General features: G+C 57.9%; 9 protein-coding genes across 9 annotated transcripts; 5 read left to right on the plus strand and 4 right to left on the minus strand.

Annotated features, from left to right (window-relative positions):
- Nucleotides 1-1749: 1749 nt before the first annotated feature.
- B0H64DRAFT_379261 (uncharacterized protein) lies at nt 1750-2323 on the minus strand. The gene has a single exon (XM_062802640.1). The coding sequence runs from the start codon at nt 2092-2094 to the stop codon at nt 1867-1869; it is 228 nt and encodes a 75-aa protein (XP_062663348.1). The 5' UTR covers nt 2095-2323; the 3' UTR covers nt 1750-1866.
- Nucleotides 2290-4793, minus strand: B0H64DRAFT_1743 (uncharacterized protein). The gene is made up of 8 exons (XM_062798818.1): nt 4421-4793; nt 4273-4362; nt 4096-4221; nt 3939-4043; nt 3767-3886; nt 3501-3714; nt 3182-3446; nt 2290-3122 (listed from the first exon to the last, which is right to left on the minus strand). The coding sequence occupies exons 1-8, from the start codon at nt 4618-4620 to the stop codon at nt 2515-2517; spliced, it is 1728 nt and encodes a 575-aa protein (XP_062663349.1). The 5' UTR covers nt 4621-4793; the 3' UTR covers nt 2290-2514.
- Nucleotides 4794-5876: 1083 nt separating this feature from the next.
- Nucleotides 5877-6875, plus strand: B0H64DRAFT_1800 (uncharacterized protein). The gene is made up of 2 exons (XM_062798900.1): nt 5877-6133; nt 6208-6875. Exons 1-2 carry the CDS (start codon nt 6006-6008, stop codon nt 6602-6604), a joined length of 525 nt encoding a protein of 174 aa, XP_062663350.1. The 5' UTR covers nt 5877-6005; the 3' UTR covers nt 6605-6875.
- Nucleotides 6876-8530: 1655 nt separating this feature from the next.
- B0H64DRAFT_1795 (uncharacterized protein) lies at nt 8531-9864 on the plus strand. The gene is made up of 2 exons (XM_062798889.1): nt 8531-8894; nt 9179-9864. Exons 1-2 carry the CDS (start codon nt 8680-8682, stop codon nt 9684-9686), a joined length of 723 nt encoding a protein of 240 aa, XP_062663351.1. The 5' UTR covers nt 8531-8679; the 3' UTR covers nt 9687-9864.
- A 1315-nt stretch (nt 9865-11179) lies between these two features.
- Nucleotides 11180-12351, plus strand: B0H64DRAFT_447783 (uncharacterized protein; the record flags this gene model as incomplete). The annotated part of the gene is made up of 1 exon (XM_062807019.1): nt 11180-12351. One exon carries the CDS (start codon nt 11180-11182, stop codon nt 12260-12262), a length of 1083 nt encoding a protein of 360 aa, XP_062663352.1. The 3' UTR covers nt 12263-12351.
- B0H64DRAFT_447791 (uncharacterized protein) lies at nt 12352-13594 on the minus strand. The gene is made up of 4 exons (XM_062807020.1): nt 13323-13594; nt 13202-13248; nt 13096-13133; nt 12352-13017 (listed from the first exon to the last, which is right to left on the minus strand). The coding sequence occupies exons 1-4, from the start codon at nt 13393-13395 to the stop codon at nt 12438-12440; spliced, it is 738 nt and encodes a 245-aa protein (XP_062663353.1). The 5' UTR covers nt 13396-13594; the 3' UTR covers nt 12352-12437.
- A 2702-nt stretch (nt 13595-16296) lies between these two features.
- B0H64DRAFT_369165 (uncharacterized protein) lies at nt 16297-16734 on the plus strand (the record flags this gene model as incomplete). The annotated part of the gene is made up of 1 exon (XM_062802005.1): nt 16297-16734. One exon carries the CDS (start codon nt 16297-16299, stop codon nt 16732-16734), a length of 438 nt encoding a protein of 145 aa, XP_062663354.1.
- An 865-nt stretch (nt 16735-17599) lies between these two features.
- On the plus strand, nt 17600-18498 carry B0H64DRAFT_1932 (uncharacterized protein). Its single transcript, XM_062799114.1, has one exon. It carries the CDS (start codon nt 17755-17757, stop codon nt 18163-18165), a length of 411 nt encoding a protein of 136 aa, XP_062663355.1. The 5' UTR covers nt 17600-17754; the 3' UTR covers nt 18166-18498.
- A 242-nt stretch (nt 18499-18740) lies between these two features.
- Nucleotides 18741-19874, minus strand: B0H64DRAFT_315310 (NADP-dependent oxidoreductase domain-containing protein; the record flags this gene model as incomplete). The annotated part of the gene is made up of 2 exons (XM_062800235.1): nt 18741-19622; nt 19698-19874. The coding sequence occupies 2 exons, from the start codon at nt 19872-19874 to the stop codon at nt 18741-18743; spliced, it is 1059 nt and encodes a 352-aa protein (XP_062663356.1).
- Nucleotides 19875-21555: the final 1681 nt, after the last annotated feature.

A 21555-nucleotide genomic window follows, 5' to 3' on the forward strand; every position in this document is an offset into this window, starting at 1 on the left:
GACGAGCAGGCTGGCCCCCCAGTTATCCTCATTTAGCCTTCAAGGCATCTCGGCATGGTGCACACGCAACTATCTGGCAGCCAGGACACTGGAAAGCGAATCGCGATGTCGACTGCTGGCAACGGGAACACAGCTGGCTGCCTTGCTGGCGGCCCCACCATCCCTTGTGCTCGCATGATCCGCCGGCGCTCGTGGTGCCAGGGCCGGGCGAGGCCGCCTCCTGTTTGTTTCCTGGCGCGGACGCACCCGGGCTCTTTTTGTTGCCAGGGGCGGACGGGTTCGGCTTCTTTTTTTTCTTGCCAGCCTTTGCGGCCGGCCGAGGCTGCGTACGTCCTTGATCCGGCTCCTTGAGCTGCTCCCCCGCTTGGTCCGGTTCCTTGCCCTGCTTCCTCTCCCCGTTGACCTCCCCCAACCCCTCCCTCGCACCAACACCAACCTCCTCCTGCGCGCGTCTCACCCGTTGAAGCACCTCGTCTATCTTCTCCGCAGCCTTCCGCTGCCGTTCCCGCTCCAGTTGTTCTTTCTTGGCCTTCTCCTTCTTTTTTCTTTCTATTCTCTCCCTCTCCAGCTTCAGGTTTTGTTTTCGTATCCGCTCCTGTTCGCGCTCCTCCCTCGCTTTCCGCTCTCGTTCCTCTTGCATCTTCCGTTGTCTTTCCCGTTCCTCCCGTTCCTCGCGCTCCTCCCTCTCCCTCCTCTCCCTCTCCTCCCTCTCCTTTCGTTCCTGTTCCTCTTGCATCTTCCGTTGTCTTTCCCGCCTCTCCCGTTCTTCGCGCTCCTCCCTTACCTTCCGCTCCCTCTCCTCTCTCTCCCTCTTTACCTTCTCCCTCGCCTGCCTCTCCCTTACCTGCCTCTCCCTCGCCTGCCTCTCCCTTGCCTGCTTCTCACTCGTCTGTCTCTCCCTCGCCTGCCTCTCCCTCTCTTCCCTCTTCTCCCTCTCTACCCGCTCCCACTCTTCGTTCATCTTCCGTTGTCTTTCCCACCACTCCCGTTCCTCCCTCTCCTCCCTCATCCTCCGCTCCGCCTCCTCCCTCTCCTCCCTCGCCCTCCTCTCCCCCTCCTCCCACATCCTCCGCTGCCTTTCCTCCCTCTCTTTCTTTTCCTTCTCCCTCCTCTCCCTCTCTTTCCTCTCCCTCTCCACCCTCTCCCTCTCCCTCCCCTCCCTCTCCTTCTTTTCCCTCTCCCTCCTCTCCCGCTCCACTCTCTCCACCACCTCCGCCGCCGCCCTCAACCTCACCACCTCCGCCCGCGCCCGCCTGAGCTCGCCCATCTCCCGCTCCACCCCCGCCGCCCGCTCCCGCAACCCCGCCACCACCGCCTCCTGCCGCGCCTGTGTCGCTTCCAGCACGATCCGCCCTGTCCGGCGCTCGACTGCCCTTCGGGCGCGCGCTTCGGCTTGGAGGATCTGTTCGGGTGTTTGGGGGGGTGGGGGCGGTGGGGGTGCGGGTTTGCTGCTGCCGAAGAGGTAGCTGAAGGGGAGCCAGGAGGTTGAGGTTGAGGGGGGGGTTGGGGTGGGGGTGGCGGCGGCGGCGGCTTCGGCTTCGTCTTGGGCGGCTTGGGCGTCGAGGTTGGCGAGGGAGGCGAGGACTTTGTTGAGGGCTGTTGTTGCGGTTGTGAGGGGGGTGGTGAGGGTGGTTTGGCGGGTTTGGAGCGTTTTGAGGGTCGCGTCGAGCTGGGCGAGGCGGAGGGTGTATTGGCGGGTTTTGTCGTCGGGGGAGGGGGGGTTGGGGGTGGTAGGGTTGGGTGGTTTGGGGGGTGGGTTGGTTGGTGGTGGTGGTTTGGGAGGTTGTTTCGATCGGACCAAGGGGTAGTGGAAGGTGTCGTAGTCTCGCCGCTTGGTCGTGTCTATTAGCGTCGAGTAGGCGGCGTTTAGCTGCGGGCGAGGGCACATATGTCAGCATTATACGGAGAGTATGGACTGGATGTTCGGGAGCATACCAACTGGAATTCGGCAGTCGCATTCGGGTTGGCGAGGTTCTTGTCGGGGTGCCGCAGCTTGGCCAGGCGTTTGTAGCTGGCCCTGATCACGGCTTCATCCCCAGTTTGTGTGATGCCGAGGACGGCGTAGTAATCATGGGTGATTTTTGAGGCCACCATCGCTTGTCGTCGCCGTCTCTCCGCGCCTGGAATTGACGTGGATGGGATGGATGGTGGAAGGGGGCCCGAAACGACGCGGTTGTCTGGGTGCTACAATGATGGGGTCCCTTTCGCTGTCGGCCTCACTGCAGCGCGCCACGCCTATCAAATCGCTCTGGCGGGTTCACAGACAGCGATCAACAAATGATAGGGTCACAGTTTTGATGATGTGCATTTGATTGTTTTTGGTATTCCGCCCTTTACTTGGGGGAGATGTTGCAATGTACTTATGAGCATAAACCAGATGGGTATGAAATATCCCAATATTCCACCCCAACGCCAAACACCCCCAATGTAAACACACCAACTCCGCACCCGACCCCATTGGAAACCACATTTTTAACAACCACCCCCCTCATCATAAACCCACCCAAACAACCCTCAAGCCCACTTCCCCAACAAACTCATCACCGCCATACCCACCACCAACGCCACCAGCCCCATCACCGTCCTGACCGGCCCAGCGCGCGTCATCTCCCCGCCCAGCATCCAGTCGTGCGCCCACATCTCCACAACACCCACCCACACGAGGATACCCGCCGAGAAGGCGTCCAGCGTGCCGATCGCGATGATGGTCGACGGGTCGTTGCCGTTGAAGTTCTGCAGCACGCCGATGCCGATGCCCATGCCCAGGGGGGTCACCAGCGCGAAGGCGAGCGCGAGCAGCAGCTTCTTGCGCATCGAGACGGGCGTTGGTGCGGGGGAGGCGGGAGGGCCGTCCAGGCTGGGGACGGCCGTGTGCGTGCTGCTGCTGGAGGTGTCCGTCGCCGCGCGCGCCGTCTTGGGCTCTTCCGTAATGGGCGCTGCGGCGGGGGTGGGGCCGTGGCAGTGGCCGTGGCCGGTGGCCGGGGCGGAGGTTGGGGAGGGGCGGCCGAGCGCGGCGATGCGCGTGCCGAGGGCGAGGCCTTCGAACATCTGGTGGAAGACGATTACGGCGAAGAGGGTGAGGAAGAAGCTGTCGCCGGCGACGACCAGGGTGAGGCCGATGACTGAGGGTTGTTAGCTGGGCTGGTTGCGGTTGATAAGGGGCGGTTTGAAGGAAGCTTACGGAGGGAGTGGAAGATGACGCCTGCCTCCAGGACGGCGATGTTGACCATGTCGGTACGGGCAGCGGGGGCGGCATGGCCGTGTCCGGCCGACTCGACAATGCTTGACTTGGCTTTGGCCTCGTGCCACTGGACGAGGCGGCTCCCGCAGTACTCGACTAGGAAGGAGAGGAAGATACCAGCCATGAGAATGGCGGACGAGGTGGCCTCGTACGCGAGCTCGCCGAGGCACTCGTTTGTGAACATGAGGGTGGCATGTGTGTAGAGCTAGGACTTTGCGTTAGTATTTGTCGACGTTGACCGGGGCTACCAATGACTCACATGAACAAAAGCGGTCGAGATGATGACGCCAGTACCGAATTGCCGGAGGATGGTGAAGACGGGGTGGCTCGGCGAGACATAGGAAGCCACGAGGATCGGGCTGAAGACACCAATGGCGCTGGTGGCGAGCATGGCGAATAGCAGGCCGACGCGAAGATTGATGTTGTAGTCTCTGTCGACGCGCTCACAGGTGTTTTCAGCGCCAGGGCAGTGCCTGCGCCGGTTAGCATCCCATGGTGTAGAGCACTGGGTGTGTGGGTGCTTACTCGAAACCGGCATGAAAGTGACAGTCCTGTCCCAAGGGTCCACCCTCGTGGTTCTCGCCTTCGTCCTCCTGTCCGGCGGTATGGACTTCCACCTCGTCCCCGTTGGGGCCAATGCAGAAGCTAGATCATGTCAGGGTTTTGGTGCGGCTGGGTGGCACATATCATCACTTACGTGTCGGGTCCGTGGCTGTGGCAACCCGTGAAAGCGGGTGGGATATCTTGGGTAACCGTTATGGTGGTGTGCACCTCGTACTCAACTGTGCCAACCATACAGTAGCTACAGGGGGTTAGGATGGGTAAGAAACGGCAGAGAGGTGATGATTACTCACAGTAAAGTACTATGCGGATGACAGTCAGTGATGGCAGTGAAGCTCGTCACGGAGGCCTGAGTTGGCGTTGGGCCGTCGGTTTGTGCGGCAACGACTTGTACCTCGCCGGCAGGGGCCATGCAATACCTGGCGATGTTGGTCAACGAACACTAGTGAGGGGAATGGAGTGAGAGCTACATGTCGGCGCCATGGTTGTGGCATTCAGTGTAGGACGAGGCGGTGACGTCGCCCGATATCCTAAACTCAGAAGTACCTGCTTGGCAGTATCTACAAGATGGATCCGGCGTCAGAAGAGTACGTGGCTGAGGACGGAGGGGTGACATACTGCGCTGTACCATGCATATGACATTTTGATACGGCAGTAATGGTGGCCGGGTTAGGATCCGAGACAGAGGGATCCACGTGGGGCGCCCGTTGATGGACTGGTTGGGCAGTCGGTAAGACAGCTTGTGCGAGAGGTGCGCCGGTCGCGGCGAGGAGGCCGTAAAGGACGGACGCCCGGAGGGCAGATGAAAGCCGAGCCATGGTGTACGTGTCCGGGAGGGGAGGGAGAAAACAAGTTCGGCAACTCGAAGAGGGCGGACCGACTGGGGGAGCGGGAGAGGGTATATCAGGTGTGTGCAACTCTCCACCGATGGAGGAGTCGGGGCTCCAGGGGTGAGGAACAGAGAACGCGGGGTGTCTGAGACAAGTAGACTGTGGCTTCGTCTATTTCTTCGAGGGTGCGTAACTAGTTATCGGTTGGCTGAAGGGGATGGGGGGTTGCACAGGGGTCCTGAGCGAAGTGGTAGTGCAGCTCCAAGAGAAGACGCCGAGAACAGGGCGAGCAAGCAAGGCAGTCCCACCACAAGTTCTTTCGTGCCGGGAGTTTACTAGCCCAATCCCGATTCCGTGGTATGGATGAAGTTCAAGCTTTCTGCACGCAAGGCGGCAAGGGCTGTGATGGTCTTGGTATTCAAAGAGAGGGTAGGGTGAGAAGAGGAGGCGTGTGAAGGGAGGAGAGGAGGTAAGAATACAAAAATGACCAAGGTCGGAAGGGGGAGGAGGGTGTCGACAGCAAAAATGAATGTTGCAAGCGACCCGCGTTGGAGGAGTGAGTGGACTCGACCACAATCCACCTTCGAAAAAGGGATTGTGACCGAGAGTTGCCTGGGGGGGCGTGGATGGATGTGGGAAAGAGGGAAAAAAAGGGTAAAGAAAGAGAATGCACAACATCTGATTGGCTCCTTCCCTGCCCAGACTGCGCGCAATCTTTACCCGCGCACCTTGATGGCCGGCAGTCTGAGAACCTTGATGGCTTCCAACCCTCCAGCCAAGACTTCAGCCCCTCCAACAGCGCCAGTGAGCGCCCGGTTCTGTGCCCTTTGCCCCAGTTTCACCACCTCAACGCAACCAACGAACAGGCAGCTTTCAAGGTTGACCTGATATCAAGAAAATCCGAAGGAACTGACATCCCACGCCGTCGGCATCGGTAACCTGAAAGGGACTACTCGATTCACTTGATTCGCTCGATTTGCTTGAATTCGGACCAAAGACGCATTCCCGCAGGCCACACCCATGACGAGAACACCCATGATGGTGACACAACGAGACGACCTCCTTCCCAACCCGTGCCTTGTGCTCTTGGCGACGGCACATTGAATGAGCGCATTCCTGCAGTCCAAGGCCCCCCTTTCCAACTTCAGTCTGATGGCGGTGGTTGGTGAGTGGAGGGAGGGAGGGATGAGCTGAGGTGCCCTGCATCAGTCACCAGTGGGCACGCCACATGGCGCATATATCATGCCCCCCTTCTGTGCTTCTCCGTGAGCTGCTCCCATGCTTGTGCCCTTCCGATCTCACGGCCCGCTCCCAGATTCGTCCATCCCTCCATTCGTACACCCGGATACCACATCCCGCAAAATCAAATCAAAATGAAGGCCATTGCGTACGCTGCCGTCCTCTTGGGACTCGTTTCCACCGCCCTGGGTCAGGCCGAGACCACCGGCCTCGCCCCGTCCCCTACCGAGTCGTACGGCTGCGAGCCGCATGGTGATCACTGGTAAGCCGCCTTGCATCCCACCCACGTGGGCATTATGTCGTGTCGTTATGCGTGATGCTGAACCAGTGTCTCAGGCACTGCGAGGGTGCTCGTACCGTTGCTGAGACGGATGCTCCCACTGACGTCGGCACCACTACCGCCGCTGCCGCTACCACCTCTGCCGCTCATGACCACGACGAGGACGAGGACGACCACGATCACGACGAGGACGACGACGACAGCACCCACACTGACGCCGCCGGCACGGGGGCTCTGGCACCGAGCCCGACCGAGTCCTATGGCTGCGAACCCCACGGTGACCACTGGCACTGCGAGGGCGCCATCACTGCTTCTCCCACCGGGGCCCCCGCGGGCACTGGAGCCCAGGACGCCGCCACCACCACTTCTACCAGCACCGCAGCTGCTCCCCACTTCGAGGTTGCCGGTTTGGGTTTCGCCGGCGTCGCCGCCGTTGTCGCCATGGCTCTCTGAATGAGGGGCACTCCTATGCCTAATGCATCTTCATCCTAGTTTCACTCATCAACAACCGAGACTTGGTTCATGTTAGCCATCTCGGTCGAGGAAGGTATGGGGAAGGAGAGACTAGGGAATTACGATTAATTCTTTTCACTGTACAAACTTCTGTAATACAGAATAATCTACCACATATGGCCATCTTATCTTGATTCTGTCAGTTTCCCGCTCTGCATTGTCACATTCTCACTCATTCACCCTCGAAGTCTCAATCATCACGGCCACACATCGAGAGTCATTGACGAGTTGTTTTCATCGACTTCGGTTTTCATCAACTTTGGCGCTGCCCCCCACGTTCAGCTCCTGCAATGCTGGGAGACTGAGAACCTTGATGGCTCGGCCCACATTCTAAAAGCATTCATGCTGTCCGAGCTCACACCCCACCCTCTGCAGCGGTTTTAGCGGCTTTGCGGCGTGGAATTCCCAAAAATACTCAACCTCCGACTGACCCCGGCTTTTCTCACCATCGACAGATGTGCCGACATCCTTTGTTTACAGTCTATGTCCATCCCTTACGGGATATGATAAGATCCTCAAAGCTTGATGGCGCCGAGTCCTGCATCGAAACCCTGAGCGAGCAAGTTTCATCTACGCAGTAATTATCAGCCGACGATCGCACCTGCACTTGGGCTGAGCGACAGATACCCCCGCATTTTCTGAGTGTGGCGTTCCGAAATCGCCCGCCGAGTTGGAACCCTTGCATGCCCCGTGGCCCCGCAGCAGTTGACGGGCGCGCCCACAAGGGAGAAATTTGAGAGGGAGAGTTTTTTGGTGCTTGGCTCTCGGCTTTCTCAAAAAGGAAGCAAGAACACACACACACACACATTCAAGTTGCATTTCGGCTCGACCGGCTCACTTCCTCCGGAATCCGCATCCGGCATCCGGCATTCGGGAACGGCCGAGAGCAACTCCGTGCCCGGCCAGCCGGTCCGGCAGCAATTCAACAGTGCAACCATCCGGAGTGTGGACCGGGCCGTCCTCACTTCTGGCAGCCCTTCAAGAGCGCGATGGCCGCGCGATGAGCGACGAGAGAGGATGATGCAAGCCATAAAGTGGAATGCTGTGCATCTGACTTGAAACACCACGTTGGGCATCACGGGAGTGGTTAGGTCCCGACAGGATTTCGCGATGCTCCCATAAACATTGCGGCTTAAAGTGGACTGACCGCCAACCGGGCCCGATGCAAAAATCCAACCTCCTGTGGCCCTGCCTCACCGCATTTCCCGCGCCCGGCCGTCGTTCGGGAGCCCGGATGCGCATCGAGGGCAGCCCAGCGCCAGGTCCTTGACTCGTTGCAACTTGGGTTCTTATCTTCGTCCGACAGAACCCAGGTCTTGCCGTCAGGTCGACCGACAGGACGAGGTCCGGAGATGCGGGCGAGCCCGCCCATTTGTACCTGACTGAAACTTCACAAACTGCCAACTGACGATGCCGCGTTTCATGGAGGGTGGAACCAGCCCATGTGTGGCCAGCGGTCAGGCGCTGGCACTGGGCTAATGGGCCTGGAGCAGCATGGTGGCTGATTTGGACCGCTGTTTACTGGCTGTCCGAAAGCGACGAGTGGACACCCATCTGCAGGTCAAGCCAAAGACACAACGAGCCGAACAACTGGAGCCGTGCGATTGGCCCCTGTCTGTCCAGACCAGCAAAACCGCCATCGACCGACTGCCAGCGCGGCAGAGACGAACAGGCCATGATGACTCGAATTCGTCTCAAAGGGAGATCCGCTGCTGAGTGTCCCTTCTAAAAGGGCACTCTTGAGGAGCAGGGCAGACGTCAAGACGAAAATCTCCTGATTCAAGCAAGCGCCGACTAACCTCGAAACCCGCAAAGCAAAGAGCAAACGCCGAGCCCTCTTCCAGCCACTCACCGACTCACCGCCACATCTCTCACCGTGACATCCGGACCGGCCCTCAAGAATCGAGAGCCTCCGCAAACACAACCCGAGGGCTCAACGTCCCAGTCGAGTCTCTCAACACATCCACCACCACACACACACACACACACACACACACACACACACCACAGCCAAGATGCCCAACCTAGTCGCCATCGACGTCTCGGTCACGGACGACCGGATCCGGCTGGTCTTCTCGGACCGCGCCGTGGCCGCCGCCTACGCCGCCTATCTCCGCGCCCAGGACCTGCGGCCGCCGCAGTACCAGACCATTCCCGGCTACCAGCGCTCGCCCCAGCTTCACACCACCACCAAGGAGGTCAGCCTGTCGTTGCCCAACTTTATCACCTGGTAAGTAAGCATGAGCCGAGGGCCCGTTACACGGGGATTCCTGCAGTCATCCCACCGCGCATGCACTCAGCAGCCACGGCCGCCACGCCACACATTTGACCCGGTCTGCCCTTACCCGCCCTTGGATCTTGTCTCTAGATAGGGTGTATGCGTGCATGTGTGCTGGTTCATGTCTGTGTGTATGCGTGCGTGCGTGCGTGCGTGTGTCCGTCTGCGTGGCCTCTGTGTGTGTGTGAAGAACAGGGAAAAGGGGCACAAGAGAGAGGATGCTAACCCCGAACCAGGTTCATCACCTGCCGGCTGCCAGACGACGAGGACGCGGTAACCTTCACCTTCATGGACGAGCACGAGGCCCACGCAGCGCGGTGGGCCGACGCGATGCTGCTGTTCGAGCCCGCGCCGACGCCGCGGCCGCGGGCCGCCTCGACCTCGTCCACGGCCGTGGGCGACGAGGACGACGACGGCTACTACTACGACGACGACCACCACAACAAGAGCAGCAGCCTCCACGACAGTTTCCACAGCCACAGCCACAGCCACCACGACCACACGTCGTCGTCGATGTCATCATCACCCGTCAAGCAGCTGCACGTCCGCCGCCTGTGGAACCGCGCGCGCCTGCTCAAGCGCCTCGAGGAGCTGCGCCGCCGCACCCCGACCGTCAGGAGCCGCGTCGGCAGTCCCGTCTGGGCCGCCAATGGGGGCATCGTCCATGGCTACGGTGCCAACGGCGGCCGCATGCCCGTCGGCATCACCGTTCCTGGCGTGCAGAGGGGGGATATTTGGTGGTGATTTTGGTTGGTGATTTTGGTCCTGCAGCGGTGGTGCAACGGGTGATCTTTTTTTTTTGGCTTCCGTTCCGTTCCCCGAATAACTTTGACGTTGATTTTCAATGTCAACGTTACCTCGCCTCGTCCGGACGGCACGGGACAGGGTTGGTTTTTGGGTTCGGTCCAATTTGGGGGCTTCTTTCTGGTGACCGAGCACAAGGTCTTGCCGATTCCTTTTTTTATCAACTGGACTGGTCGAGGATTCTTTGCATTGGAGGGGCGTTTGTCGGCGTTCATTCCCTGGGGCAAAACTGGGGTCCATGGGAGGCGGGAGGCGAGAGGCGCTTTGTGCTGTTTTTTGTTGTCCGCAAATCTTGTCATTCGGCTCGAGAGACCACCCGGCGCTTAACCGGTGTCGGTGGTGCTATACCGAGAGGAGGAAGTGGCATGAGGCTCCGTCCCGTCATTGGCCTGGCGCGCTTGGTGTTGGGCATGGACATGCAGCCGGTCCGGAGCATCCGTGATAGGCGTTCCCAGCTGTGATGACGGCTCGGGGCGTCGATCACGCGATCGCGTTCCGGAGTCAACATTTTCAAATCGAGAAATGAAGGAGAATGGCTGAACCAAAACCAGCCGCCCAGGCGGGTGATCGGCGCTCTGAGCTACTGCTAGTGTCAATATCTTCGCTGCAAATAGCAGCGCCGTCTCCAGTCCCTGTTCCACACACTCGTAAGCATCCCCACAAGGTCCATGCGCGAGATGGCTTGGTGTTGAGCTGGGCCGAGCAGCACATGTCATGCTCCGGTCGCCAGAGACGCTATCGGTCGCCTTTTAAAGTATCCAGTCCATCACTCAGACCTGACTCATCCCGCCACCGCCTCCCACTCGTTCAAGAAAGCCTTGAAACCTTCACCAACGAGGCGCTAGGGTTAGGGTTGACCCGGATTCAGGGGCTTGAAACGGGTCAGCTTTGGTGAGATCGGCGTCTCTTAAGGCCGCGTCTATTATTGTCAATGAACACCACCGGCGTCCTCGGCGCTAAACCCATGCCGGCTGGCGGTCGACCGCCAAGATCGACATTCCCCGTTGCCAACAACAGCGTCGGGCCCCGGTTCGGGCTCTGGGTTGGCAAGCCGAGGAACGCGACGGCGAACGATCTATGATAAGCCAGGGGAAGCATGTCGACCGCTTGGGGCGAGTGAGGAGGACTGCCAGGGAAACAACGAACTTCCTTGGAGGGTCAGGAAAGCGACTTGAATGCTTACTTGAAAGTCAACATAAGCCCCTGAGAATCACGACGAGAAGTCGTTCCGCTCCTGCTCATCGAGTGCCCCGACTACCCACACCAATGTCCAAATTAGAATTTCCAAGTCCACACTGCCGGTGATGGCACCCTCCAACCAGATATACCGCCCGTCATGGAAGCCAAATAGGCCGTATAGGCGTCCTCGACGCTCCTCCCTTCCATCCCGCGACAGACAACCCCGCTGCGAATCGGCACCACCAAGATTCAGAATGCGCCCAGACCTTCTCCCGCCTTTGGTGATCCCCAAAAGGCGTTCTCCGCCGCCAATTCTGGTGGCGAGTCATGCCCAGCACCTTCAGCAGCAAGTAGAGCGGCCATTTCGGCCCTCCTACCACAGTCTTTCTCCCAGAGTCTTACCAAGTCGACCACCCGAACTCAAGCTCGACGACATTGACGACATTGATGTTTTCAACTTCTACAATCCCTGCCTCCTCCCGCCGTCCCCGATCCGCCCGTTCCCGGCCCGGGCGCACACCGATCCCACCGCGGGGCTCCCCGCGCCGCCGCCGTACTCGAGGGACCCACCTCCTCCCGAGCCAGCCCCTGGCCTGCGGAGGTCAACCTACACCATGACCCGGCGCGGCCGAGACAACAACGCCCGACGCAGCAATTACGTTGCCATCTTTCCACCGGCGCGTTCGAGGTCGCCTTCGCCGCCACGAGCCGATCCCGAACGCGAACCAGTTGTCTCGCCCTTGTCGATCCAACGATCACCCTCCCCCTTCTACGCGCGACCACCACCGCCAATCCCACCACGACTACGGCCCCGCCCCGTCACCCTCCCTCAATGGGACGCATCCGGCCCGCACTTCGAAGCCTCGCGGCCACCCTCGCCCGCCGTCGCGCCGCACCCGCAGCCGTTCGCCCCACCGCCGTGGGACGCAAGCAGCAGCATCTACTCTGTGCACACCGACGTGCCCAGCATCTACATCCACGACGAGGGGCATGATTCGTCGCGCGGCTCGTCCGAGGAGGAGGAGGACGAGGAGTACACCACGCCATATCTTGCCGTCAGGCCGGACAGCCGGCTGGGGCTGGGCCGCGAGGGAGATCAAGAGAGGGAGCAGCTCGCGCTGAGGGAACTGTGGGGCGTCATCGATGGGATGTTAGGCCCCGGCAAGAATCTGAAGGATTATGATTCCAATAGCTTTGCTAGTAGCATGGATGATCTGGCCAAGGCGGCTGGGAGTTGGGATGGCATCGCGAAGCAGGATAGTTCACAAAGCGACCAGAGCATGTACGGGGAAGCGACATGGTGGCGGGCGTTTCGGCAGGGGTTATTGCTTTCATAGTCTAGGGTCTCACGGTGGCTCCTACATGATGATACCCAACCAATAATACCAAGCATCTTTCAACAAGCTACCCGATCCTTCCATCTACCAGGAAGCTACCCAGTACCCTGTCTCGCCGTCTACACTACCACCTCGTCTCCACCTCGCTCTTCACCTTCAACCAATCTCTAGTTACCTAATGACTCGACCTCTTCATCCACGGCCCAACCGCCTCCAACAACCTCCTATGCGCCTCCGCATCCCCCGTCCTCCTCAACAGCTCCTCAAAAAAGTCCTCCCCCTGCGCCTTCACAAACACCAAAAACCCCCCCCACACAAAATCCGCATAACTCACCTCCCTCCCCAAAAAGAACGGCCCCTCCGCCTCTTTACCCCCCTTCTTCAACAACCCCGTCGCCTCCCTCAACACCACCTCCGCCTCCTCCCACATCTTCCCGCGATCCACGCCCGCCGCATACGCCTCCAGCTCCACCCCACCCACCCACGCCTTGCGGTCCTCCATCCAAAACGGCACGCTCGCGGGGCCCAGCACCCGCTGCGGCACGCGCAGCAGCATCTCGGCGCCCAGCTGGCCCATCATGCGCTGCATCAGCGCCTCGAGCTCGGCAAGCACGGGCGCGTCGAGGTGGAGGGGCGGGGAGGGGTGCAGGGTTTCGAGGGTGTTGGCGATGGCGCGCGATTCCATGATGTAGCTGCCGGAGGGCTGGCGGATGGTGGGGACCGTGTAGGGGATGCCGGTTGGGTTGGGGGGTACGCTGTGAGAAGGCAGGGGTTAGTGCGGGGGGGATGAGGTGAGATGGCCCGGTGCTGGGGGAGACAGGGGGTTGGCTTACTGTGGTTCGAGGGCGGGCTTGACTTCGGGGTATTCGAGCTGTGCGGTGGTGGTTAGGGGTTAGGCGTTGTTTTGGGGGGGGATGGGTGGGTGCGGTGGAGGCGTACCCATTCTGTGCGGTAGTCGAGGCCCTTGTAGTTTAGGAGCATCCGGGCTGTGTGTCGTGGTTAGACGGGGAGAGATGGATGCAGAGTGGTGACTGGTGAGGTGTCTCGCGAAAGGACTCACTCTTCCACGGGTTGAGCGACCAGCAGCTGCGCTCCCTGCTGGGAATATCGAACAAGACAATCTGTTCCGACATGGTGACTTTGGAGTTGGTGGTGGTGTTGGTGTTGTGTGTGTCTGTGGCAGGTGCGGAGGAGCGGGAAGCAGTGGTTTATAGATAAGCGGGATGGTTGGATATTTGTAGACAGATGTCAACCCCCTTCTTGCCCGCTTCCCACTCCGTTCCGAGCCGATCCTCCGTCCTTCATCTGACGTTGCGGTGGGGCTAGAGTGGGATTCTCGAGAACCGTATGCATAAGATGCGGGCTGCCGAGCTCAGGCTTGCTAAGCACATCGCTCGGCCAATCGGCTCTCGTGTTTATGGTGAAGTCCGAAGCGTAAGCCGGAAAATCGCACTCCCGGGGGGGTGCCTCGTACTATCGGATGCAGCCCGGGTGCCTCCGAGGTTATTCGGTGTTAAGCATAGATTCAAGGACTGCACTCGTATCACGAATCCAACAAAATAAGGTAGCCTGAACACTAATCTGATGTTTCAACCATTGCCCTCAGTGAGCTGTTGTTAGGTACTCAGTCGGGAGGGGTGGGGTGGGGGGGGGGGGGGGGGGGCGGCGGAACACAGATCCTTGCCATTAATCACCGTGGACTAACACTTGTTGTGATGTTATGAGCCTCTAACATTGACCAAAAAGGCATCTTGCTTGTGTCACGTACTCGAAGAATCCCAGCCGCTGGATATAAAGTCAAAAGATTCCCACAAGACACGTAGACCCACTATATGAAGTTCTTTTGGCCGTCGTCTCATGTTGTCATGGGCTCTCCAACGCTCTTTATATCGACTCGTTGTGGTCTCATATCAGTGGGTGTTCGATAATCTCACTCCCGTCACCCGACCTTGTCTTTGCGCGCCCGCATGCCACCTACCACGACTAATCGGACTTGTTCTTTTTGTTGAGAATAATTGGGTTAGTTTGAGAAAGCCGCATCACGTCCCAGGCGGTGTTTGTTTGAAGTCACGAGCCTCGTTACTCTTTGCATAACCGCTTGTGTGACTCGAGGTCACTCACCGTCTCGATGAACTCTTCACTTTCTTCTACCTGTCCACGAGGCTAAACCACGCTCACAACACACATACAGCCACAAGCAACTCCAGTCTAAGAAACACTAGCTGCAGCCATATCATTCAACGGCAATATGACGGTCTTGACTGTTCCCCAAAGTCCGACCGGGCAGCAAATCCCGAATCAACCCCTAAAGCCCCTGACACAGGCGACCCTAACGCTCAGTGGATCGGATAAGCTTGTTCGGTCTTTCAAGAACGATGGACTCAAGGCCGAGATCAGACTCGTGGACTCTGCGCTCGCTGACAAGGACTCGATTCTCACGGGAACGACGGTGGTGACAACGAAAGGTGGCCTTGCAACAGACAACCACGGCAATGTGACGGCGACATACGAGTGGACGGACCTCAAGGTAACCGAACGGGGAAATTACAAGTTATGCGTCAAGCTTGTTCGCGGCGAAGGAAACTTGGTTGTATCGGAAGTTGGGTCGGTTTATACCCCGACATTTCAGGTATACTAATGCATCTTGGACCGACTTTTCAAGTACCCCGGAGGGGGGGGGGGGTGAATTGGAGGTCGACGGCTCCCATTCTCATTCGTTTCCAACGAAACTCGCGAGGTGCGCAACACGCGCACTCCGAACCCAGAGGAGGGGACATCATGGCAGGGACAGACGGCGTCAGGGTAACAGGGGGGCAGGAGACCCCAACGGGAACAGGCCGCGGGCGGCAGGTCCGGCGAGGACCAGCAGGGTTGGGATTTTGGCATTGGGTTAAGCATAAAATCACAAATATTCTGTTTTATCTGTGCTCTCGTTCAAGTAGGGTGATCGTGTGTTCTAAGGCTGTAGAGAAAACCATTGCAACGTGAGACTATTCGCTAATCGCGGTACTTGTCTAGATACACTCTCTGGCAACTCCGAGGCTTTCAGAAAGAGGGAACAAGATGGCATGGTTTGCTTTACGCTCGCGAGTATGTTGAGACTTGAATCAAACTATAGTCCCAACTCCAGGGTCACGGTTGGGAGCACCTGCAATGGTTCATCATCAAGCGTACCTCAGACCAAAGGGTATAAGGCCGATGATCTTTCGTACTGGAACCATAACGCTGGTGACTTGTATTGGATGCAGCCATCTGGTCAAGCGACCTCCTAGGTACCATGGCCCAGCCTGGCGGCATTGGGCACCTAACCTAGTAACGAGTGCCCTTCCGATAGAGTCGTCTTGTCAAAACTACCTATAAGACCCGGCTGACCGAGTCACCGAGGCAAGAGTCAAGGCCAACATCGGATACCTCGCGAATACTTAGTCATAAGCCTTTTTGCGACGTCCGAGTACGCCAATTACCGACCATCTGAACGCCTTTCATAGAGCTAGTTTCCTCCGAAACTGCGACAGTCATAGGTACGCGCCCGCGTTATTAGCCTATAACTATATTTCCATGTGCCACCCCTCCCACCACGGCGGTTGTCTGGTCGTCGGAACTTGTTTAGTCATGATAGCCGAGCGCTTTATCCTCAACCTCATATGTTCCACCATGTCCGTAAGCAGCCCTATTCCGGTTCTTTATACGGGACTCCCACGGTGGAATTTCCTTCAGAGATAGATCAGTTGGATACGCCTGTATAGTGTGTGGACTAAGGCCGGCGAGTCTCTTACCATTGCTTCCATTTAGGTAGTTAAACAAAGATCTTGGAGCAGTGTCGTGCAGTTCTGATGTTCCTTGACCGATGAAAACGGGTCCAAAATGTATAGATCCAAGTATAAGAGTAGGCCATTTTCGGCATCTTCTGGCTAGGTTTCAGAGAATCACACATCAACAACCAGCAGCTTACCACTCTTTCCCGAGAAGAGATAACCGGCCTCATAAACGAAATATACTACTCGCCTACATCTACCGATCACCACTTTGCAATCATGTCGGGCACACTAGGGCAGAGGTTCCGACAGTCTCCGGGCAGCTATATTACGGAGACTGTTATCAATAATGTTGTCGTCAACCAAGAGTTCACGGTGTCCGCCGTGATGAACCTCCCGGTTGGGCGCGGAGACCAGCGTCCCGAGATCTCTGGCTGCCTTTCACTGACCAGGGCATCGGACACGGGGAACCTGGTATCTGAACATCTAGACCGGGGCTATGCCTCCTCAACTGTGGCAGCAGAATCCAGCGTGGTCGGCGGGAACTACGTGATGACCTTCACATGGTCAGATTGCCGGATCCGCCGGGCCGATCAATACCGGCTCATCTTTGTTTTCGACGGCACTTTGCCGACGGGAGAGTCAATCAGGGACGTAAATCATTGGTCGCCGCCATTCTCCTGCAACGACCCCACTCCCATGGTCAACGGGGTATAGACCGATGCTTACGGCACACATCAAGTCCACGGACCCATCGCTCATCCAGGAGTTCGGGAGCAGCAGAGGGAGAAGGCGTTGCGTTGAACGCAGACGATCAGGGCAGGGGCCGGAATATGGGGGCCGCAGGCGGCAGTAATGGTGGACATCAAAAAGATTAGGACTCGATAATCTGGGCAAATGAATCAATAAACGAAACTGGTCGCCCTCCCATCGTGATTGGATATTGGGATGTGCTTCTGAATGTATCATGTAGGTAGTTTAAACTTGTAGAAGCTACTCTCGGAACTTCGCTGTCGATGGCTGGTGGGATTGGTTAGGTACCTAGGTAGGTAGGTATGTACCTACCTACCTAGCTGACCGAGTCACTGAGGCAACATGATAGTCAAAGACAACATCGGATACCGTGCGGATGCCCTTAGGTCTTTTTGCGAGGTCCGAGGACGCTAATTACTAACCCCTTCAACGCCTTTCATAGAACTTATTTCCTCCGAAACTGTAACGCCCATAGCTAGGTGCCCGCCCTCTTAGTTTCTACGATATCCCCATATATCGGCTCTCAGACCTCCATCATCCTTGGGTCGTTCGAACTTGTTTAGTCATAATATCCGAGGGCTTTATCCTCGGATCCACATGGTTCATCACGTTGGTAGGCAGGCCATCTTTAGCCTCTTTATACGGGATTCCCACCGTGACATCTCCTTTGGATGGAGACTAGTCGGATGCGCCTGTGCAGCACGTGGAGTGAAGCAGCCGGAGAGTCTCTTGCCTCTGCTTGTAGTTAACAAAGACCGTGGTGCCCAGGGCGGATGTGCCTCAACGGACGACGAGGGATGTAGAATGGCTAGACCTGGGTATAAGAGTAGACCATAGTTCTGCGTTTTCTAGGCCAGGTCTCAGAACATCACACACCAACAGTCAACAGCCTACCAACAGCAGCCTATCACTCTTAGCCTAGACACAATCGGCCCTCATTAACGGAATATATTACTCGCCTCTACCAATCACCACCTAGCAACCATGTCGACCCTGGCGCAACTTATTAAGGACTCCCCGGGTCAGTACATCGAGGTGTCCGGAACCGCAGACACCACCGTCGGGGCCGAATTTTCAATGGGTGCTACCGTGACCCTCCCGGCCAAAGATGGGGAGCCGAAGTCCAGCATCCAGGCCTGCCTTCTCCTGATGAAGATAGAAAACGGCTACCTAAAGAAGTCACAAGATATCAAGTTCGTTGGGCGACTCGGCTCGAGCGTTTCGACTGTCACAGCGACGAAGGAGGGGGGAGACTACAAGGCCGCGTACGACTGGCAATGCAAGATCAGCGAGGCCGGCAAATACAGGTTCCATGTGACTTTCAAGGGCACTTTGCCCACCAATGAGGAATTCGATGTAATGATGACGACGGCAGAGTTCACTTGCAAGGCCTAGCTTACCTCGGGCGAGCCGGCAGAGGACGATGCTCAAGGCGCACATCATATCTACCAACCCATCACTCGACCGGGAATTCGGGAGTTCGGGAGTGGCATGGGCGGTTCAGAGTGGCGGAGGGGGGAGGCGTTGCGTTGACCGCAGACGACCAGGTCAGGGGCCGGAATACGCCCGTGGAGAGGGGCCGCGGGCGGTAGGGATGGTTGACATCGGAAAGGTTACCTAGGGTTTGAGACTTTAGTGGAAAAGAATCAATCAACCCAACTGGCTGCCTTCGCATCGTGACTAGATGTTTTAATGTGCTTCCGATTGTAATTTGCCTTGACCTTGTCGATGCCCGTATTGGAACATTGCCGTCTATGGTTGGTTATGCATTTCTCTTCACTTTCCAAGTCTTCAGGTACCTTGGTATGATCGGGCTCTTTAACCAATGTAAAATAGGGTGTATGGTGTGATATAGCGCAATGTAACAGTCCCGTTTCATAGGCCTGCCCTCTCAAGCACCATTATTCAACCAAGGGTTGAAAACCATGCGCTCACCAACGACTCAATACATCAAACCCAACAACACCCATCTACCGCTTCCGCCCATAGGTGGCGACGCCGGGCGGCTTGTTATCCAGCACGGCCTCGATCTCCTCGAGGATCTCGGGGGTCAGCTTGTCGATGACGTCGAGGGCCTTGAGGTTGTCGGTGAGCTGCTCGATCTTGGTGGCGCCGAGGATGACGGTGCTGACGTTGGGGTTCGTGGCGGTCCAGGCGAGGGCGAGCTGGGAGACGGAGACGCCGAGGCGCTCGGCGATCTTGGTGAGCTTGCGGACCTTGTCGAGCTTGGCCTGGCCCTCGTCGCTCTTGAGGCTCTTGACCGTGTCGGCGAAGAAGGCCGGGTTGGTCGCGAACCGCGAGTCCTCGGGGATGCCGTCGTTGTACTTGCCCGTCAGCAGGCCGCTGGCCAGCGGGCTCCAGGTGGTGGTGCCGTAGCCGTACTGCCGGAACAGCGGCGCGTACTCGACCTCGAAGCGCTCGCGGTGAAAGGCGTTGTACTGCGGCTGCTCGACCACGGGCGCGATCAGGTTGTGCTTCTCGGCGATCTGGATGGCTTCGGTGATCTGGGCGGCGCTCCACTCGGACGTCCCCCAGTAGTAGGCCAGGTTGAGGTTGCGGATCGCCTGGGTGAAGGCCTCGACGATCTCGAGCATGGGTGTGGCGGCGTCGGCGCGGTGGGCGAATACGACGTCGACGTAGGGGGTCTGGAGGCGGGCGACAGACGACTTGAGGCCCTCGATGATGTGCTTGCGGCTGAGACCTCTGGTGTTGGGTTCCTCACGGGCGGTGCCGAAGAAGATCTTGGTGGTCAGAACGTACTCGTCGCGGGGCCAGGCGAGCTCCTTGAGGGCCGCGCCCATCTCGACCTCGGACCCGCCGGCGGCGTAGCCTTCGGCGGTATCGAAAGTTTGCTGGGAGGGGGTTACGAGGTTAGTTTGGAGATACTCAAAGACTTGGGCAAGCTAGAGTAGACAAGTATCACATACCACACCATGGTCCCAGGCAGTCTGGAGAATCTCCTTGACGATGCTGCCCTTCTGGGTACCGCCGTAGGTCAACCAGCCGCCGAGCGAGAAGACCGACACCTGGAGACCCGTGTTGCCCAGGTAGCGGAACTTCATGTTCTTGGGGCTGTAGGCGGTGGGAACTACCGGTTCAGACATGGCGGCGGTTGGTGTTTGGTTACTTTGGCTTTCGTGAAGTTTCGGGGGTTGAATTAGGTCGTTTCGAGAGGTGGCGGGGGGGGGGGTTATGGTGTGTTTGTTGCAGGAGTTGATTGAGGGGTTAATGGCAATGGTTAATAGCGAGTTATCCACCACCCCTCAAGGGAGAGCGGGCCGTTTGTTGCTTTATGTCCCATAGTTCCCCGATGACGGCACCACTTATGGTTCCATTTCTGTCCCTTTCCTTTCCCGTCGCGGAAGAGCTTCCCCTCGAACTTGTGGGTCGATTGCACTCCCGTCGCAATCATCGTTGGCTGTGACGACATTAAAGCATTATCCGTACCCGCATCGGCTTTCGGATTTTAGTGCGGGGTGCCATTCTTGCCGGGTTAGGTAAACAAACACACACGATGGACGAGATAGGAAAACCAAGAACTGCTGGTGAGGTACGAATACCCAGGTAGGTATTTGTAGTTACATCCGGCGCGCAAGATTGTACATACAGCAAACCGTACTCCCTCCCTCCCCAGCTTCTAGTTTGCCGTCAGCAATGTTTGTCATCAATGGGTGATTAATTCGCATCGCGGGGTCGGGCCGGAGAAGAGAAGTGCTTAATTCCGAATGCGCATCGCTGGTTGATGTCGATTTTGAAACCCCGCGATCGGGGGTGGGGATGCGAATGAGGGGAACCAAAAGAGGCGTGGGATCGCGACCGGATTGTGGGTCTTGCCCTGTTCCACAATACCGAACACCGGACCCCTCCGGGCCGAGCTGCACGGCGATGCACGGGCACCACCAAACTCGGGCCGGAGGGTTGGGGTCGATACCTACACGGTAAGGTATGTATTTACTACAAACCTACCTACATGCCAAAACCGTGCGTTGCATACTCCGTAGAGAAAGTCACCAACCAATCTTGGGAGCCTCGGCGTCTGCCTTATTCACAAGAAGCAGTCTGCGCCGCTGCCCTTCTCCCTTTTGGGGGGAGTGTGATTGCACTTGGCAACCCCAGGTCGACTATTTATTCAGTCGCATCCAACAAGCGAGCTTCAGTTGGTGACAAGCTTCAGTTGGTGACAAGCTTCAGTTGGTGACATTCGGCGGCAATCCCCGTTACCCGAGGCGGCCTTCTTCCCGCGCTGACACGTGCTCGGGACACGCCTGCGTGTACCAAGGCAGACAGCCCCGGTTGGAACACACAAGTACCGCGCCGGCAGCCCCCCGCGGCTGTCACCTGGGTCGTCTATGTCACCCACCTCACCCACCTCACTCACTTACCTGCGTTTGAAACGGGAAGGAAGATACTTTGTACCCCAGGGCGTCTGAGAACGTCGGGGACGTCATGGGGCCGAAGAAAGAGGAACCGGCGTTTGCCTAGGTACTACACGGCACCGCAGTTGTTCATCAGCGTTGAGGAACAAAGCTAGCCCGTCCTGCCGCACTTCCCAGAGGACGGGTATGATACTAACATTCTTGGGGAGACACTGCGGGCAGGATATTTCCTTCGTGTTCACCCTCCGTATCGCGTATTCACTCATCCTGTCATCTTACCTCAACTGGAAGATCCGTGAGTCAAGGGCCGAGAGTGGTCTGCGCCACAGCCACAGTCAGCGGAAAGTTAACGAGAGCCGCGGCTGGGTTTAAAATCGTTCGCATGGCAGTCATCGGGCGCAGCGGCGGG

This window comes from Chaetomium fimeti, assembly GCF_033439085.1.
Source record: "Chaetomium fimeti strain CBS 168.71 chromosome Unknown B0H64scaffold_1, whole genome shotgun sequence".
Lineage (NCBI taxonomy): Eukaryota > Fungi > Ascomycota > Sordariomycetes > Sordariales > Chaetomiaceae > Chaetomium > Chaetomium fimeti.